This window comes from Coptis chinensis, chromosome 4, assembly GCF_015680905.1.
Source record: "Coptis chinensis isolate HL-2020 chromosome 4, ASM1568090v1, whole genome shotgun sequence".
Classification (NCBI taxonomy): Eukaryota; Viridiplantae; Streptophyta; class Magnoliopsida; order Ranunculales; family Ranunculaceae; genus Coptis; species Coptis chinensis.
The window spans coordinates 21,553,212-21,574,494 of NC_141459.1; the positions used below are offsets into that span (position 1 = coordinate 21,553,212).

A 21,283-nucleotide genomic window follows, 5' to 3' on the forward strand; every position below is an offset into this window, starting at 1 on the left:
GGTTTGTTAAATATATTTACATCTAGTTGCCGATTTTCCGTTAATTACTTTTAGAGGTTAGTTGGATGCAATTGCATCCAGTTTTCGATTTTCCAATTAGTAATTCCATTAGTTTTCGATTTTCCATTAGTAATACCAAATTCTATTAATCCTTATGTTGTTTCCTTGCAAACATGGCTTTAAAAAATATCATATAAGTACATGATTCACAATGTTGGATCATAAAAAAATTTCCAGTCAATTATTCTTTAAGGTTAGTTCATTACATTTTCTTGTTAATTATTCTTTGAAGTTAGTTCAATGCAGTTACACCTAGTTTTTTATTTCTCGTTAATCATTCTTTTAGATTTGTTCAATGCAGTTACATCCATTTAATTTTTTGATTTCCCGTTAATTATTTTTTTAGGTTAATTAGTTGTATTTGCATACAGTTTGTGATTTCCCATTAGTTATTCAAGATTTCAAGGTGGTGTGTAATACCAACTTCTATTGAGTCTTTTGTAGTTTCTTTGCAAACTTGACATAAAAAAAAAAAAAAAAAAAAAAAAAATATATATATATATATATATATATACATGATTCACTAAGTATGATCATCAAAGAATATCTAATTTTTTATTTTTTGTTAATTATTCTTTTAGGTTAGTACAATGTATTAGCATCCAGTTTTCTATCTCCCGTTAATTATTCTTTGTTATTAATTCCATGCAATTGCGTCAAGTTTCCAATATCCAATTAATTATGTTTTGAGGTTAGCTCGATGCAATTGCATCAAGTTTTTTATTTCATGTTAATTATTCTTTGAGGCTAGTTCAACGCTGTTGTATCTAGTTTCCAATTTCACGTTAATTATCCTTTAAGATTAGTTCAATGCATTTGCATCTTGTTGCCGATTTTTGTTAACTATTCTTTGAGGTTAGTTCGATTCATTTGCATCTAGTTTTCAATTTTATGTTAATTATTTTTTTAGGTTAGTTCGATGCAGTTCCAACCACTTTTTGATTTTCCGTTAATTATTCTTCGAGGTTAGTTCAATGCATTTCTATCCAGTTTTTGATTTTCCATTAATTATTCTATAAGGATATTTCAATACAACTGCATCCAGTTTCTGATTTCTCGTTAATTATTTGGTGAGGTTAGTTTAATACATTTGCATCCAGTTTCTGATTTCCCATTAATTGTTTTTTGTGGTTAAGTCCAAGCAGTTGGGTCCAGTTTCTGATTTGGCGTTAATTATGCTTTTAGTTTTGTTCGATGCGTTTGCTTTTAGTTTTCGATTTCCTGTTAATTATTCTTAGAAGTTAGATCAATGCATTCACATCTAATTTCTGATTTCCCATTAATTATTTTTTGAAGTTAGTTCAATGCAATTGCGTCACCTACTTAGCTTGCTCATGCATTGATGATAGAGTGATCTTCCAAGAAACCCTTCCCTTTCTCACTGATCCAAAATAAAACCTCACCTTACACACAAATCTAAACATTCTTAGAGCATTATGTGATGATTCTCTTTTTTGTCTAATATTTTAATAGGTTATGGACTATCACTACATAGTAACATATGATTAGTATTGATAGTCTATACAATACAAAGAGATTTGGGCCTTTTATAGATTTGAGAATAATGATGTTTTGTATTTTACATAATACATGTTTTGCAAGGTCTACATGTCTTAGAACTTATCATTTTCTCATAACAATTATTAGTTATTTTCATTATTATCGGGTCTAGTTGTCATCATATAAAAACACGTGATTGATATTTTCCCTTGGCATTGAAGATATAAAACATGATATTGCTGCTGAAAATATAAGTATCAGGACAGTGAAATCACCATGTCACAAACATGATTATCTACCTTATTAAACTCAGCCTTAATATGTAAATAGTGAACATTGTCCGGGTTGAATGTCTCTCCAGCATACTGCTTGGCTTCTGTGACCGTATTACCTATTACTGTTATAACTTAAAAGTTGGGTACTCGAAACTCGTTTATAATTTATCCAACTTTGTTAACAATTTTTAGTGCAAAAAAAAATAAAATCTTGTAACTCTATGATATAGGGGTTTTGTTTCTTTTGGGGTTATTTTCTAAGTGGGCTTTCTAGGGTTTATCTATCTAAAATTCTAATTTAAAAGAAAAATTAAGAAATAGTGTTTTTGTGGGACTCCTTGTTGAACCCCCATTACATGAATAATGGAAACTCCTAATTTGGAATTCATTTTATTTTTTCGTAATTAGTATTAGAGTTTACAAAAAATTATAAACTTTGTGAAGCCTTGAAAAATAGAGCCAAAAGAGTATAAATATAATATATATCTAAAGATAAATAACAACGGACTTAAACTGTCATAGGCCATTCAAAATAATGAAAAATGATGGGCTTGGTCCGTCGCAAAGGCTTAAAATAAATAATAGCCCACTTTCATACGACACTCAAAACAGCGTCAGTGTTTTTAATAGTTATAATTCACTACGCGACGGACTTAAACCATCGCAAACAGAAAAATAAAACTTGAAACGTCAGTTGAAATGACATCAAAGTTTTTAAGTTACACAAACGTTACTATAAGTGACGTCCGAACTTTTTTATTAACTAATAGCTAGATGGGGAATTTCCCATCCCATCTATTGACTAATAATCTATTACCTACGATATACAACTCCTATTGGAAAGAGTTTTTTGGCACTTGGAATGTAAATTTTATACTTTATACTGTTTACACCTTCCATTGGAATGCCCTTAATTACAAGGGCTACTAGTATATTAAAGGTATAAAAACATGCTTGCATGTTGTATTTTATGATATCAAATTATCAATCCAATGTAAAATTCAACGTCTTGCTCAATTTCGTGAATGAATAACTTCTTGAATAATGCATTTGAGAACATTTCAAGCCGACCAATCTCTTAACCCTTAATGATACTTACGAAACTTAACTACTACCATTTTCTTGAGTGGAATCTACCAATGGATATCTATTTGCTCTAAGCTATGCCCCATATTGACTCAATGTTGCTATAATTACACGTGTACGGTAGAGAATGGTAAACAGAATTCCCTCAGTGCTTTGGAGTTGACCTCAAAATGGTGTTAGTATCACTAGACATTTCATATAAACTTGTAATTAGTGTTGTTAATTCAATTCTAGTTTGCAAAGCAGGCTTTGGGGAGACACTTGGACATTTTATGCTAATAAATTATACTTAGTGCGGTGCCGAAAGCTAGTACGTTTTGTTTATTCTATTTATGCAAGCCACGTGTACCTATGACTAATATGCTCTTGTTTTTTTTTTTTATAATTACTTTGAGATATTTTGTGTGCCCTTAAAAATGATATAAGAAAATTTTTGTATTTTTTTTTTTTATTTTTTTGGCTATCCTATTTGTAATCTTCTCCTCACCCCACCCTTATGATAGTGAGCTTTACCAAACCCTGTTCATATCTCATTGCCTTTACCACATCAATAAGATTACAAACTCTAAAGCACAGACGCACTTACCAATGGATTGTGTCCGATACGTTGTGTCCGTATCGGACACGCATTGAACGCGGACATGGACACGGTATGTACGTGCATTCGATGCTATAATGATCAAGGCACAGTCAACTAAATCGGACACGGGTCAAGACGCATTTAGGACACAAGCAATATGAACAAAATAAATCAAAATAATATTAAAAAACTCAAATTTTTTCGGTTTTGTTTTGTTAAGACTTATGACATGTTTTCAAAGTTTAATTAGGAAATATTAAACTTAATTTTATGACTATTTATCTTGAATAGTTTTGAATTTATGAATGTTGATACATTTAATTTAGTTTTTAATGTTCAATTTGTATAAAATAAAATTACAAATATTAATTGATTTTTGTATCTTTTGCTGCGTCTGTGTCTGTGTTTGCATCCATGCCTGAACATAGATTAAGAGGTTCAAACTGAGCGAGTTGGGTTAGGTTTTGAGTGCTCACCCATAGTTCGTGTGTCTCCAATCTAAACCCTAAACAACAAGTTTAATATGGGTTTGTTAGAAATTTTGGATAAAAAAATTACATTATCTTAGTTCGATCAAATTTGTAAAGTATGAAACTCTTAGAAGTAATAGGATACTTAACATACATTGTCAGAATAGTTAGTATGTTGATATGTTATTAGGCTTCGAGCAAATTGGGTATAGTGCCAATATACTAAGATTTTAGGAATTGGCATTTAACTCGGCCGATGAGATCTTGACCTATGGTTGAGATCATAGTACAAAATATTCCGATATATCACGATATTTGGGGATATCTATCCAGATTTCAGAGAAAGATATATAAATATCACGATATGTTCAAAGATATATATGACTGCAACTATTGGCGATATTTGTGATATTTTGGGATATTTGAAGATATTTGACGATATTTTGTGTATATAACAATTTTATTTAATATTTACCATTATATTTTAAATAAATATAAATAATGTATCATGATATATCAAAAAATATCCACAATATATATGATATTTGTCGATATTTTGGATATATCAACGATATTTGCATGTAAAATAATGTCAAATATCTCCAAAGAGAAGAATATATCCACGATACATATCTAAAAATTGAATATCGATAAATACTCATATCCTGATATTTTGTACTATGGTTGAGATTGTTATTATGTAATTTAGTTGAAAAAAATGGTGAATTATTGAAAAAAAAAAACAAGAGGGTAATCCTCGTCATTAAGATAAATAAACGAAGGATATTTACGTAACAGAATAAACAAATTCTTAGCAGCCACAAGGGGACCACAAACACACACATACATGATACATACATGAAACATTCATGTGAGAACCATGGTTACGGGGAGTGACATAAAACCGACCATTACCTTGCCATACAATAGGTGGGACCCGAGATTGAGATCATGGGCACCCAAATCAAATCATGACCGAAATCAAAGGAAGATATATTCCAAGCATAAGGTTAAGCCACGTGTATTATTACATTTGATTGATAAATATATAAAAATATATAAATCTGGATCTAGACTCTTATTGGTCGACTTCATATGTCTTCCTCAAAGGCGGGTTTCTTGAGGTTATTTTTACGTGTCGTTTTCTGAAATATCATGTAGAGATGTGGTTTGTGGGGTGGTCCATTCACCGCCAGATATTTTCTAATCCTGCCCTAAATATCTGCCCGTTTGTTTGTAGCCACTGGTATTTGCCATCTGTCTTATTAAAGCAATGGGGATCAGATTTACGGGCAGCTTAATGGATTTTTTTACATAGTGGATATATCGATTGGTTATTAACCGCGTCAAGCTGGATCAGGTCGAATCTTTTTTTTTTTTCCGTTTTTTGTAATGTTATTATTTTTGGGAAAAAAATGGAAAAAATAAAATATTTTACTATATATTATATTATTATTATTATCAGTATTATAAAATTTTGGGAGTCGATGAACAGTATTTTTAGTGTATGTTCGATGAGTATCTTAGTAATTTTACTGTTTAAAATAGTTTTTTCTTTGGATTATGTATAGGCAAAATCATAATTTCATCATTTAAAAAAATAATTTTGTCAAAAAATGGGCTCCATAATTACTGTTTATAGTATATATATATATATATATCACGTCAATAGGTCCTATATGATTGTTAAAACAGTTTTTTTTTTTTTTTTTAGTAGGCCCTATGTGCAAGAGGCTAGTAATTTAGAAGATTATTTGGCCCCAGAATTAAGAAATATAGATTTATAAATTACTCAATTTCTATATGCTTACATTGGAAAAGACTTCGGTCCAAAGGGATGAGGATCACACATTTGGTATTTTTTGTTTTTTTATTTTGTTTTTTTTTTTTTTTTTTTTTATTTTTGAAGACTTTTTGTGTTAAAATGTTGATGTGGATACTAAATGTGTGGTCCTAGGATGAATTTCGGTCCTAAACGCTGGGACCAAAGTTTTTCTGGGTTACGTTGATACTGTTTGTTCATACTTTAGAGTTAACTCATAGTTCATGATTTCGGAATTGCTAAAATTTTAAAAGTTTCAAAAACTAGAATTATGATATATTCCAACTAAACTTCATAATTTACATTTTTAGCTAATATAACAATTTTGATTTCTTAAAAAACCAAATGTGTCAATGGAATTTCGAGATTTCATTTGAAATCAGGAATTACAAATTAGTTTCATTGTGCATCCCATAATTTTGTTTATTTTAATATTCACTAAGAGGCCAGATTTTCTCCACCCGAGTGGAAAAACTAAGCTTTTACACCTTACAAAAAATAAAATGACACCTGCTTACTCATTAAACACCAAAACCAAAAGGTAGTAACAGTGTTATATTAAGTTAACAAAAAAATCAAAAAACAAAACACTAAAAATAAAGTAGATATTTTGTGCATGGAAAATGAGGAAAAACAAATCTCTAGGCAAATAATGAACTTGTTAATTTTTGTACATAAACTTTTTCCCCCCTTTTGCTATGTTTATCCTCAACTTTGGTTTAGAAAGTGTTTGCCAGTGATAGAGCAATTGCCCCAAATAATATAATACACCTACGAAAGTCATTATGTCTGTGATTTGGCCCAAATAATATAATACACATACGAAAGTCATTATGTCTGTGATTTTGTTACGCTCACTCTTATTGATAGATGGTAATGTTGATATGTGCACTTGTTATGTGTACTGGACAATGGCGCAATGCATATGTACATTTTAAGGATTAGTTGATTAAAGTCGGGGGAATGTGGCATTGTGGAACCACAGCAACATGTAAATTGTGGTGCAGACAGTGTAAATGCTTTTGTGTAGGAGAGTTGCATAAACTAGAGGACGGGTATCCAAGATGAAAACAATCATAATAGAGATATCTTAAAATCAGCAATTGCTAAATATGCTATCAGCAGCTGCTACAAGTAAGCTGAAGTGAGAGAAAAGGGCTATCAAATTGAGGTCGCTTTATTTTATTAGTCTACAAAAGTAAAAAATAAATAAAAAATCCGCGTTAAAACTAAATTTATAGTGCGATTCAAAATAAGACCTTGCTACATTGATTGATTGGAATTATAAAAAGGAACTTTTAGTACAAAAAATGAAGCTTTCTCAAACACTCTGGATCTTCTTTCTATTTCTATACTGGAACAGTGACATGAACTACAATTTGTCATACTGCAACTATTTATGTTTTCCTATGTAAATAGTATACAGCTTGGCAAATATTTAGAAGAGATCCTCATAATCAACAATATCCTTTGATATTTGGCAATGAAAGAGCATGGAGCGGAATCTTTCCTTATTTTTAGTGATTTGTTTTTTGATTTTTTTGTTAACTTAATATAACACCACTATTCTTCGGTTTTGGTGTTAAATGAATGGACAGGTGTCGATTTATTTTGGGGAGGTGTAAAAGCTTAACTTTCCCACCCGGGCGGAGAAGATCTAGCCTCTTTCACTAGATTGCATATTTGTAAATTCCTACCATAAAAATTGTACATTTGTACTAAGTTGCCTCTTCATAAACTCCTAATACAACTCGTACTAGTTAAGTTAGTACCTATTTACCATCTTCAAGTATATAGATCTCGAGTTTAAATAATAGCTAAAAATAGCCATTTTGATGATGAAACATTTGGTTTTATAATATAATGTGAATTTGTTCGCCATCAAATTTGCTGATAAAATCCATCAGCCGCTCTTAGTGGGCCATGTGTGTTAATAAAACTCTTCTAAATTATTATTTATCCCTGGCATTGTCACCAAATTCAACGTTTTTTGCTTCGGCTTACTTCAGTTTAAAACGCGTTTAAAACCTGAGATATTGGTAAGGCGTCTTGTTCCAGTTTAAAACCCGAGTTTAAAAAAAAAAAACGTTTTTTAAACTTAAAAACCGTTTAAAACCCGAGAATTTGAAAATCTCCCGTTTGATTTTTATTTTTTTATTTTTTTTTAATCTAAAAGAAAACGCGAGAAGAAAAAAGGGTTTTGGAGTTTACCTTTTTGAATAGTGGGCTAACGATTGACTTATTGAGACAGTTCTATTTTGCTTTTGACTATTAATAATTGGAAATTTTAAAGTTATTAACTTATTTGTAGTATTTGATTATGCCATTATAATTGGTAATTAGTATTATCTTATTTAGAGTCGTATTTTAGTACTGAATCTAAAACTTATAGTATTTGGATGAGTAATTATAATTTGATACTTTCATGTATTTGAATTTTATTTCATTTGTATTATCATTATTTTTATTTTATATGTCTATTTTTTTCCCACTCTTATAAAAAATCAAACTCCTTATGTATTATATTATTTATTATCGGTTTTTACCGTTTCTTTTACGTATTATACATTTAAAACCTGTTTTTTATGCCCTATGTTTTTTTATGTTTTTTTTTCCATTTTTTTTCCAATACGTTCCGTTTAAAATACAAACTAAGTTTTTTTTTTTCAAGTACACCGTTTTAAACCCGTACCGTACTTGGTGACAATGATCCCTGGGTTGATGCAACATTATGTGGATGTTGCTGCTTTTCTAATAAATCTTTAGGAAATTGGCTGGCTATCTATGGTGGGACAAATAGGATTGTTAATAGACCGATTTGGATTTTTGAAAAATCTGAAATTGAACCGATAAGATAATTGGGTACCCGAAACCGAACCGAACTAAACTGATAAGATATATTCATATATTACAAACTGAAATTGAATTGATCTAAACCAAAAACTATAAAATTAATTAAATCTTAAATCAAAATAATTAATTTTAAATATATAATTGATAAAATATATACAAAATTAATCATAAATATTACTAAAATGTCATTTTATTGGTTCGATGGAGAGCAAACCCGAAACCAAACTAATGTTTTATCGGTTCAGTGGTGGAGAGCAAACTAAATTTTCAAAACCCAAATTATTTTTTATCAGTTCGGTTCGGGTGATTATCAGTTTTATCAAAACCCATTAACCCTAGTGACAAGGTGACAAGTTAGATTAAACCAAGGCCCAAAAATTACGTTCGGGTGATTATCAGTTTTATCAAAACCCATTAACCCTAGTGACAAGGTGACAAGTTAGATTAAACAAGTTTTCTTGCAACTTGTATAGGAAATCCCATCTCATCCTAAGATTTTGGTAGAAGTGAGACGGAGTACATAACCATATCTCTTCATGACAGTACCTACTACTCTCTATCACTCATTTGCTCATAAAATTCCAATTCAGCAGGCATTACAAACTTCTATTGATTGCCAAATAGTTCATGGCACTGGATTTTCACTCGTTGTGATTTCCTACTTAACAATCTATAGATAATAGCCAAGCCAAACGTTCTAACCAAAATATGAACAGAAGGAAAGTCGATCCCATCCTACTGATTAGTTCAGATTGTGGTTGGGTAGATACTAATAATCGCATTGGCGACACGTATGTTTTGATTCTTCCTCATCATAATAAAAATTAATTATATATGTATTTTGGTCAGTTACCTGTTGACTTATTTTGACTTTTTACTACTTCAACTGACACTTTTGAAACATGTATGTATGTATGATAGAACAACACCATGTATCATGTATGTTGAAGTTTGATGTGTGATAGTAAATGATATGACACGACATGCACTTAAGTTAACAAGAGCTTGCAAAATATCCATGACACGTATGCGCAAATCACAGCAAGTTTAGAGAGAGAGAGAAAGAAATAGAGAGTCAGCTGTGGTGAACTTAAGCTCTCTCTCTAAAACTTGAATAATAATTATCATCTCAAAGTCTGTATCTTTTTTTTCTTCTTTTTCAAGAAACCAAACAAACAAAAAAAAACCTAAACAACACAGTTAGTTTCGTCTACACATAGAGAAAAAACCAGGTACCATATTACTTTTTTTGTTTGTATTTTTTTTAGTTTGCTTTGTGATTTGTAGGAAAAATATGATACCTTTGAAGACTGTTGGACGTTCTTGTATCAGTGAAATCAGTAGGGAAGCATTTTAGTGGGTTTGTATGATTTTAGTGGGTTTGTATGTTGTTTTTTTAATGAGAGTTTGTTATTTTATAGCTGAGAAATGGAGATAAGAGTTGAGTGTAATATTTTTGATAGTTAGAAATTATATCCTATATCTAGAGGTAGGATTTTGTTAAAAAAAATAAAAATAAAAATAAAATCTGGATCAGATTTAATGTTTTTAGCATCTTTTTTATGGCCACTCTTGAAGGTCTAGGAAGACTGGTACCATATTAAAGCATTTTAGTGAGACTTTTGTAAGTTTAATGTGTTAGATAACTTTTATATATGGAGATTGGATTTATTTGTGTTACATTTTTTTTTAAAGAAATAATGTGTTAAAGTTTAGTTCATTTTTGTAAACTAGAGATGGATATTAGTGATGGGTTATGCTTCATATTTATTTGAAGTAATTAATATTTATAGGTTCATATTTTTATTTTTATTTTAAAAATAAAATATTAAAGTGATTGATATTTAATTATTTGTCTCTAGAGGTGACATCATGCTGTGTTTCGGAATCCGATTTACAGATTTTTGGCTTCTCAATTGGAAATACTTTAAGTGGAATACTGGATTTTAAGTGCGGGTTTATTGTCAAATTGTTATGGCTACTTCGCCAGAGAGGTGGATCGATGGTCTTCAGTTCTCGTCTTTGTTTTGGCACCCACCAGAAGATGCTGAGCAACGTCAGGTACACTTTTGTGTTTCGAATAATTTGTTTGCACCATTTGTAATAGTTGTCAGTGGCAATTTAGATGCATAATTTTTTTTAGAGACTTTTTCAGCTTGAAGGAACATGTTTCTGAAGAAATTTTTTACTCATCCAAATATATATATTTTGCTGTGAATGACATGTATCAATTTGCTTGGAAACATGGAGCTTGCTTGAATCCTTGTTTTTTTAAGCACTGATCACATGCTACGGAATACTGTAAAAGCAATGCATGATCAATGGAACTAGCATGAAATGATTAATTAATTAATAACATCTGTCAAGATGCTGTAAAAGAATCACTTATCGCTTCTATTAGACTATTACTGAAATGGTATATCATTTCTTTTCGTACTCTTATTGATACACTTGTATGTCACTTCATCTAGGCTCAAATTACTGCCTATGTTGAATATTTTGGTCAGTTCACATCAGAGCATTTTCCCGAAGATATTGCTGAGGTACGTTCAAATGGTTTTTCATCTGATGCTACTTTTTTCTTTTTCGATGAAGCCCGATATCTACAGATACACTTGATTAAAAAGTTTCCTCTTACTGAAAATGTAGCGACATATTGTCAAGAAATTTTCCGACACCTTAAACTTTCTTCTTTCTGTTTTCTTTTTAATCGAGAAGTTGCTGAGATCAGAAGATATTATTAGCTGCAAATATGTTATTTCCTTTCTTTTCTCGTTTGACAGATAATTCGGAATCACTATCCATCCAATGAAAAGCGCCTTTTGGATGAAGTATTGGGTACTCCCTTATTACTCATGGATTTTATATTAGTTTGTGTATATTGACATTACTAATTTTTATATTCTATCCTGGTGAGGTAGCTTATTGACTTTCCACATTTTATATGTACTCCAGCAAGGTTTGTCCTCCATCATCCAGAGCACGGGCATGCAGTTGTTCTTCCAATTATCTCATGCATAATTGATGGTACATTGGTGTATGATAAGAATATGCCTCCCTTTAGCTCTTTTATTTCTTTGGTCTGCCCAAGCAGTGAGGTACAGCACCTACCATATGTTTATTTTGCACTAGTTTATTTTCTTCCTTGTCTCCTTTAAACTTTTCTGGATCCTGTATTTTGTTTTCGTTGTTCTATAAACTGGAATCACTGTTTGGGTTTGCAAGAGCCGCTCCTGTGTATTCTTATTGCTGTTTCTTATCAGCTGATTGAAGCAATCAAATATGAATTAGTTAATTATTTATTGTTATTTCTATTGTATTTATGATGGGGCATTAACTGTTTGCTATCACAAATTCTTTCTTGCAGAGTGGATATTCTGAACAGTGGGCATTGGCATGTGGTGAAATTTTAAGGGTACTGACACACTATAATCGCCCAATTTACAAGGTTGAGCATCAAAATAAAGAAGCAGAAAGAAGCAGTAGTGGTAGCCATGCTACAACGAGTAGCTCCATGTCTAAAGAAATCTGTCATCCAATGTCACAGCAACAAGAAAAGAAGCCTCTGAGGCCTTTGTCTCCTTGGATCACTGATATATTGCTTGCTGCACCATTGGGCATTAGGAGTGACTATTTTCGGTGGTAAGTTTAGTTAAAGAATAATGGAGGTAATATGAATCTAGAACAAGGGTCTAAGTTGAACTGAATGGAAGGAAATCTTTTGTTTAGCGTAAGAAGAAAGGCATGACTTTATCCAACTGTCATATAACACAGTGTCGATTACAAAATCCTTATGTTGTTTCCATGACAAGGACACTGTTTTGTTTTCTGCTAGTGCTTTTAGTTTTTATACATATTCTATCAGTAAAAGGGCTACCCCAGGCCACAATGCTCCAGCACTGCAGGACCTGGTGAGGGTCACATGGGCAACTTACCTCTGCGCGCACCCCCCACCCACAAGAACAATCTATTAAGTTTGTTTAATTGCAAATCTATTCAAAGGTTTTTACTGTATAAACTATAAAGTGGTAGTAGTTATGTTTTTTGTCGTCGAAGTTTATTATGTTTAATCCAATGATGTAATTTTTGGTTTTGAAATAGTTATGAGAGTTCAAATATTCCTGTGTGTCTACCTCACCGTGCATTTATGCTTTGTTAGGTGTGGTGGCGTCATGGGTAAATATGCAGCTGCTGGAGAACTCAAGCCCCCTACAGCTGGTTAGTCATTATGTAGTTTTTTCTTCCCAGCTTTGTCCCCATTCTGTTACTGCTATGAGAAAAGAAACAGTGACTACTGAATTTAGATTTCCGTCGTACTTGGACAATTTGTTGTCATGCTGCTTATTGTAGGTCAATTGATTATATACAGATATAGAGAATTGCTTGATGAGATTATAACTTTCAACATTAGCATGTCAGTATGTCAAATGTGATGCAGTATTTAGTATTGAAAGAAGTATTTAGTTTTGAAAAGTTCTCCTTCAAGTAGCGTTCATTTAAATATATAATTGACCTCAACATTATGTATCAAAATAAAAAAATACCTAAAAGATTAGGAAGGGGATTAGTTTTATTACAACGGGAAAGGAAGGTAGCAAATTTGAGCATATGCTGTCAAGTACATTAACATGGAGCTTAATTTGAAGGCTTATTTATTGATGATACTTTGATGTCATATGTCAGTTTGTTTAATGTTGTTTAGCTTCCTTCAACATCTAGCTTAAGTTGCCTAGAGAATAGACAGTTCTCTATGTGGTGTCAGTTTATCAGGTACTCAAATTAAAAGTAAACTGCTGGTGAGGCTAATGTCAGGTCTCTTCATGATTTTTTAATAGGGTACTTGCAGTAGCTCTTTAGATTTAAGCTTCTATGTACCATTCATCTTGTGTACTTGTTACTCCCAACACCCAAAGCCATCTACTTTGATAATCGATTATTACAACTCACAAGTAACTTTTTACTGTATGTTAGCGTGTGGTCGGAGATCTGGGAAGCATCCTCAGCTTATGCCATCGACTCCTAGGTGGGCTGTTGCTAATGGTGCTGGTGTTATACTGAGTGTTTGTGACGAGGAAGTTACCCGCTATGAAACTGCAACTTTAACAGCGGTTGCTGTCCCGGCGCTTCTGCTTCCTCCTCCAACTACAGCCATGGATGAGCATCTTGTTGCCGGGTTGCCGGCTCTGGAGCCCTATGCGCGTCTATTTCATCGGTGAGTATGCAAACTGCTAAATATTTTACCAATTTTCGTGGTAATGTTTCTGAATTCTTTCTTTCTACTGAGTTAGGTATTATGCAATTGCCACACCAAGTGCCACACAGAGACTTCTTCTTGGACTTCTGGAAGCACCACCTTCGTGGGCTCCAGATGCCCTTGATGCTGCTGTACAACTTGTGGAGCTCCTTAGAGCAGCTGAAGATTATGCAACAGGCATGAGGGTAAGTACAGTCAGCAATTATAAACAATTTGTCATGTAGTTTAGTTTCTTATTTCCCTTGTGGACATCTTGTTATATATTTTCCTTTGACATGATAAATGTGATTTTAAATCAACCAATCGTACGTTGAAAATTTTGTATGTTTTTGTGTGCTGAGGAGTAGAGAGAAGTGGCCTTCTCTTGTAGCTATTTTTTTAGCGACCACTACATGAAATAATATTCTAGAAAAGGAGCACAACTTCTGTTTCCCTTGGATATATGTTTTCACACGTACTCCTTTTCTCGGAGTTTACTTGGTAATCATATTTATATTTGTTAGTTTGATGAAATCATCTATTTGAGTTGATCATTTTGTCATTTTGGATTTTTAAAGCATAGTGTTTAGAATTTTTTTTCTTTAACACTGAAAATTAAAAAAGATTCATATGCTGATCTTCCCTTTTTGGATTTCTTGTGCAGCTTCCAAGGAACTGGATGCATTTGCATTTTTTACGCGCTATTGGTATTGCAATGTCCATGAGAGCAGGTGTTGCCGCAGATGCAGCTGCAGCCTTACTTTTCCGCATACTTTCACAGCCTGCTTTGCTTTTCCCTCCACTAGGGCAAGCTGAAGGAGTTGAAGTTCAGCATGAACCTCTGGGTGGTTACATTTCAAGCTACAGTAAGCTGGTAATATTTATTTCACCATTTCTACCCTACTGTAGAACTGTCCGGTTTTTGTGACTAAATTGTTTTCATTACACAAAAAGCACATCTTGAGATGCTAGTCATGTACTTGAGCTTGTATGGGACAACCCATTATTATATTTTTTGTACTTCACTCTTTCTGATGATCTTATGGTGTAAAAAGAAAAAATTAACTGGCGTCTGTGTAAATTGATTTTAACCAGAAAGAAGAACCTGCAGCTGAAGCTACTATCGAGGCCACTGCTCAAGGGATTGCATCGATGTTCTGTGCCCACGGCCCAGAGGTTGAATGGAGAATATGTATCATCTGGGAAGCTGCTTATGGATTGATTCCCTTAAACTCTTCGGCTGTTGATCTACCTGAAATTATTGTTGCAACTCCATTGCAACCTCCTGTTTTATCATGGAACCTCTACTTGCCACTCATAAAAGTCTTAGACTATCTTCCCCGTGGAAGTCCGTCTGAAGCATGCCTTATGAGGATATTTGTGGCTACAGTGGAAGCGATTCTCCGAAGAACATTTCCATCTCAATCCTCCAGAGAACAAATCAGAAAATCAAGATACCATTATGGCATTGGGTCTGCTTCGAATAACCTTGCCGTAGCGGAACTTCGTACAATGGTGCATTCACTTTTTGTAGAATCATGTGCTTCTGTAGACCTGGCATCTCGCCTGCTGTTTGTCATCTTAACTGTCTGTGTAAGTCATGAAGCTCGATCTAGTGTACGAAAAAGACCAAGAACTGATGATACTTACACTACTAATGAAGTCACCGAGGACTGGAATGAAAAACAGGCTGAAATGAGAACTAGAAAACTGAAGAAACAAGGGCCTGTGGCAGCTTTTGATTCTTATGTTCTGGCTGCTGTTTGTGCTTTAGCCTGTGAACTTCAGCTGTTCCCGTTGATGTGCAAAAGTAGTAAATATTCAAATTCAAGTGTTGCACCTAATACAGCCAATCTCGGAAACAATTGGCCTTCCAATGAGTTTGAAAATGGCATCTTCTCTGCAATTTGTCACTCTCGTAGAATATTAGGACTTCTGGAAGCACTTTTTTCATTGAAGCCATCATCCATAGGTACCTCATGGAGTTACAGTTCAAATGAGATAATTGCTGCAGCTATGGTTGCAGCCCATATTTCTGAGCTTTTCAGACAATCTAAACCATGTATGCATGCTCTCTCCATATTGATGCGGTGCAAATGGGATAGTGAAATTTACACCAGAGCATCATCACTCTATAACCTCATTGATGTTCATAGGAAAACCGTTGCATCCATTGTTGACAAAGCTGAACCGCTGGAGGCACATTTAGTTCATGGACCAGTATGGAAGGATGCTCCTTGCAGCAATGGTAGTAAACGGATAAATTGCTCAAATGCCTCCTTCTCAACTGAGCAGTCAATGACAGGAGAGCATGAAGATGATAATGCAGCAGCCAATTCAGTAACGTTGCTTAAAAGCAAAAAGGCAATACTCTCACCTGATGCTTATGAAGAAAATACACGTGGAAAAGGCACTGCAAGGCCGACAGATGCTTCTTATTTGGCCAATTTCCTTACATTGGACAGGCACACAGGATTGCATTGCAGTGCACAAGTTCTTTTGAAATCTGTACTCCCAGAGAAACAAGAGTTGTGTATCTCTGTTGTTTCACTTTTGTGGCATAAGTTGATTGCTGCTCCAGAAACACAACTGAGTGAAGAAGGCACTTCTGCTCAACAGGGATGGAGACAGGTAATATTCTATTGTGATCGAGTTATACCCATTTTTCTGAACTTGTCCATACTTAAAGGTTGTTTAAGTTGCTCTTGGTAATAATTAATAAATCATAAATTTATAGTTCTACCTGCCCTCTTCCTTTGTTTACTTTTCAATTTCCATTGTTATCCAGAACTTTTAAATCATTTTCAAGCATAATGGACATGATATTTCTTTTACTGTTTCTTCTTGTGAAACTGATAAAATACTCAGTTTATGGTAAAAATAGTATATCTTAATGTATATATAGGGAAGGGACATTTTAAAAAAGTTCGTAAAAAAACCTAATTTGATTCATTGGAGGAACCTCATAAAAATGTACTGTCTCTGTATATTTTACCTCACTACTCAATCAAGCGAGTCTGTTTCTTTCTATGTGAAATGAGTAGTGCGGGTCAAAGTGTAGTCTTTTCTGTGTTGATTATATGGATAGTGTCATCATAAGTGGTTTCTTTACTTGCACCATATTATGTCTAAACAAACCTAGGTTTAACTTGCTGTGTTTTTCGTTTGATAGTGCGAGCACTAATTCATTCGTGGAGTTAATTAATATGGAGTAGCATCAGCTTTTCATGAAAAAACTTTATCATCTGTATTTTCCATCTTCTATGAGAAAACTTGACCAACCAATTATTGGAAACTACTGCTTGTGTAGGTGGTCGATGCTATATGCAATGTTGTATCCGCTTCCCCAGCAAAAGCATCAGCTGCGATTGTTCTTCAGGTCCAGATTTTATCCAACTTTCAAATTTTTCTACAGCATAAGAGCTTGTCTATATTTAATTATCTTTCTATCATCTTCTTCTTTTACGTTTCTTTTTTGTTTCTTCAAATGAACTTTCTCTTTCTAAGGTTTTTAAACATTTAGCCAATTTATTGTCAATTTGTCCTTGTCAGGCGGAGAAGGACTTGCAGCCTTGGATTGCTAGAGATGATGAGCAAGGTCAAAGGATGTGGAAAATTAACCAGAGGATTGTGCAATTAATTGTGGAGCTTTTAAGGAACCATGATAGCCCAGAGTCCTTGGTAATTCTAGCAAGTGCTTCTGATCTTCTTCTGCGCGCCACCGATGGAATGCTTGTTGACGGAGAAGCATGCACCTTACCACAACTAGAGGTGCTAATTTTTTATTTTCTTCTATTTTCAGGGCTTAAGAAATAAGAAGTACCCAATTCCAATTCGTTTTCACATTCTCACAATATCTCGGGAATATAGTTACTATGGAGTGTTATTCGTAGGAAATTATATGATTTGTTTAGGTTCTTTTAGTGCGAATTAGAATTTTTGAGTTACATTGACACGGATAGGTGTGTCCGTATCTGACACGGATTTAGAGTGTCTGACAAGGCGAGATATCCAAAACTGAGGTATATTACATACAATATGTGTCCGACACGGACACATCAATGCGTATCCGACACGGATTATTTTCAAAATATGGTGTGTCCATGTAACGTAGAATTTTTCTTATTTGTTCACAATACTTTTACATATTGTCCGTGTCAATGTCATACTTTTACATCATTTTGATTATGGTTAGGGATGATGATGACAAACATCTGATCACTACATTTCTCTATCTTATAGCACATTGATTATTAAGGCCTTTGTATCCTATTCCAGTTTGTTCATTGTCGTGTATCACAAGGTGAATGTGTATTGAAATTTCATATCAGTAATCGTATTACTGGATTAATTACAAGTTATGTGGAAGCTCTTACTTGCATGTATGATTCATATTCTAATAATTTTACTTATTTCTCTAATCCATGTATCACTAAACCTTGAGAAGTCCCAACTCCGGCGAACATGGAGTTGAGAGGAATACTAGAAACCAAGAGGCGATACGATAAGAGCATTAGAAGAATGAATTACACTATGAAAAAAGTTGCAAAGGATGGGAGTTTGGCCTAAACTTACTGTTAACTTGTACTGGTTTTGGGGAAAAAATTGGTTGCCCTCTATTTAATATGCGGGTCTCATGATGCACACTGTAGTGTAAGATACGGCTCTAGGTAAAACGCAAATTAGATTTGCATTAAAAATGCATATCATAAGGAGAGATACATCGGCTATATGTACTGTGTACTGTATGATGCTAACAACTGTACATTAAGATTGTTTATCGTCTAAAGATGGTATCTCCTCTTGTACAAAATGAGCAGCTCCTAGAAGCAACCGCAAAAGCAGTTCAGCTTGTGCTTAAGTGGGGAGATTCTGGCTCAGCCATGACAGACAGTCTCTCAAATCTATTGAAGGTAAGCAGATACATTTGATGCTCATCCAATTTAACACACAAGACCCAAGAAAAGTTTAAAATAATTGGTCTGTTTGTTTTTATGTACAAAGTGTCGCCTACCGGCTACTGTTCGTTGCCTTTCTCATCCTAGTGCTCATGTTCGGGCTCTGAGCACATCAGTTCTCCGTGACATTTTATTTCTTGGCTCAACCAAGTCCAACTTCAAACAAGAAAAGCGTTACAATGGCATTCAGGGACCCCCTCATCGGTATCTTAGTTCAGGCAGCATTGACTGGAACAAGGACATTGCGAAGTGTTTGTCATGGGAAGCACGTAGCCGACATGCAACAGGAATGTCAACCATGTTCCTTGATGCTGCTGCAGAGGATTTAGGATGTATTGTTTCAATATGAGATCACCTCACCAGCTAATTTGGTATGACCTCTTGCCACTGAATGTGCATGGTTTTTTATATATTGCATGGGTGTCAGACATTGACTAACAAGTAGGTGATATAAATCACCGGCATCTTCTGTTCTTGTAGATGCGAAGTCGTTACTGCCCTAGGCCTTCACAAAAAAGACGAGCCGTATCCAACAAAGATGAGATGAGGCTCTATGTTTGTCTTACTTATATTTGTAGAGTTGATCACTGTATTATTCTGATCGTACCTAGTTTTGTAAGTTATGAACTCAAAACCCACCAGTGTGTATAAATTGGGATACAGTCTTGATTTACTAATTGAGATTTGACTTTCAGTTGTGTCGTAATGTTTTCGTTGATCTGATTTTGCCATTTCAAAGCTTCTTACGTAACTTCTGATGAATTGGCAGGTTCTGAGCTGTTTTGTCTTCTAAGCTAAGAATGTGATCTTGGTTCACTAGTTGATATCTGTTTGAGTTCCTGTCATGCAAATAAGTTTTAGCACCATGAAGGTTTCTATGATCACAGGACTGCCCACGGAACTGGAAAAAAAAATCTGTATTAACTTTCAGCACAACTGAATGATTCTAACAACTAATACTATCAGCAGTTGGCCTACTATTGTAGAGACACCTTTGTCCAGAGAGAATTAATTACCTTGTTGTGTAAGATATGAACAATCACATTGTATACATGTAGAATAATTCGGCCTTGTATTCTGTTGTCTCCTTTCTCTTTGAAATCTTATTGATTTTTGGGTTTGTTATTGCCCGCCCCCCTTGCCAATTAGGATTTCCCCCATTAGATGGGCAATTAGGGTCTTCCCCTAAATAAAAAAAAACACGGTCAATTCAAGTTGACTATTTTTGTGTGTATTTGGGAGAAAAACCCTAATTTCCCCATCTAGTAGGGGAAATCCTAATTGGCTCATCTAGGAGGGGTAATACTAGTTAACCCTTGATTTTTGCTGTTATCTTTTTGTTAGTTTGGGAAAGATCAAAGTGTGGGTGATGGGGATCAAACAACGACACAATATTACAAGCAAGAAATGAAGACCAATGATTTATTTTATTTCTTCTCGACAATATTGAAAGAGGGGTGCGACAAGGTGACATCCCAGGAGGTTATCTATTTTAGTACTATTTTCGTCCAAACATATTTAACTGCAGAGTTCTAATAGGATTTGGAGCATGAGTGATGGTATAATTGCACCCAAAAATTTAAGATCAATGATTTCAGTTTCAGTACATTAAGATAGATATAAAATTTCATAACAAAACTTAACATGGAGTCATTGAGCAGCAATAATATGGCTAAAATATCTTGAAACATCAAATGTGGCTAAAATATCTATTAGAAAAATCATTTTCCTTAAAATATCATGTCAAGATCACAGGCAATAATACACCACTGATAAAGTGCTTTCTGCTTCAACGTCAACGTTTTATTTTTGCTATCAATACAACCAATTATCCTTAGCAAAAAGAAAATTACGTTTCCGGTCAAAATAAGATGTTTCTAGTTTCAACGGTGTAAAACATGGGTTTACGGTTTACCGCATCTACCGAATGCATCGTGAAGAATCAGGAATATGCCGTTATGCATATACAAATACTCCGAGTTGCAAATGATGAATGAATGTGAAATGAGACATCAGCCAGTTCTGTGTTTGTTTTTAAGTTAGTGTTGTCGTTGTTGTGTATTTTTGTGTGAAGACTTTTACACATAAATATATTTAAATTTGACAACTGTTATTTTCCATTTTTCCCAATCAAGCAAATAATTCAACTGATTTCGTCAATAGTTCGATGTCGTTTCGTATTAATATTCTTTTTTTTAGGTCCAACGGGGTGTGAATCTTCACAACAATCAAGCAAGCTGGTCAAGGACTCAATTACCCAATCAAAAACATGTGCGCTACAAGCAAGCACGTTGTGCGTGCTTCTGTCGTACTCTATTCTGATATTTGCATAACATTAGCAAGTGTGGAGGCTTTTGAACTTTTCAATCGTTTTTCACAACAATTTATCTTTTTTTTACTTGATTTAATCACTAGCATCATCATGATCATAATTACATGACAAATG

At 33.8% G+C, this 21,283-nt stretch overlaps 1 protein-coding gene across 6 annotated transcripts; it reads left to right on the forward strand.

Annotated features, from left to right (window-relative positions):
* The first annotated feature begins 9,664 nt into the window (after positions 1-9,664).
* Positions 9,665-19,912, forward strand: GI (gigantea protein (GI)). Of its 6 annotated transcripts, none has more exons than XR_015221733.1 (17): positions 9,665-9,878; positions 10,509-10,707; positions 11,118-11,189; positions 11,430-11,484; positions 11,602-11,744; positions 12,014-12,288; positions 12,806-12,864; positions 13,618-13,858; positions 13,935-14,085; positions 14,544-14,753; positions 14,975-16,510; positions 17,190-17,258; positions 17,432-17,650; positions 18,700-18,792; positions 18,884-19,208; positions 19,318-19,452; positions 19,607-19,912. XR_015221733.1 is itself a non-coding variant. In XM_086607336.1 (16 exons), exons 2-15 carry the CDS (start codon positions 10,621-10,623, stop codon positions 19,184-19,186), a joined length of 3,513 nt encoding a protein of 1,170 aa, XP_086463462.1. In that variant the 5' UTR covers positions 9,665-9,878; positions 10,547-10,620; the 3' UTR covers positions 19,187-19,208; positions 19,607-19,912. The 6 variants fall into 6 exon arrangements, 4 of the variants coding, with proteins under 4 accessions (XP_086463462.1, XP_086463460.1, XP_086463461.1 ...); XR_015221732.1 differs by having other exon boundaries at positions 10,547-10,707; XM_086607336.1 differs by lacking the exon at positions 19,318-19,452 and having other exon boundaries at positions 10,547-10,707.
* Positions 19,913-21,283: the final 1,371 nt, after the last annotated feature.

Bases quoted from the DNA above. Each gene is read 5' to 3' on its own strand.
- GI (XM_086607336.1), top strand. From the start codon at position 10,621: ATGGCTACTTCGCCAGAGAGGTGGATCGATGGTCTTCAGTTCTCGTCT. The intron at 10,708-11,117 runs GTACACTTTTGT...CACTTCATCTAG, and splicing joins AAGATGCTGAGCAACGTCAG to GCTCAAATTACTGCCTATGT. The intron at 11,190-11,429 runs GTACGTTCAAAT...CTCGTTTGACAG, and splicing joins TTCCCGAAGATATTGCTGAG to ATAATTCGGAATCACTATCC.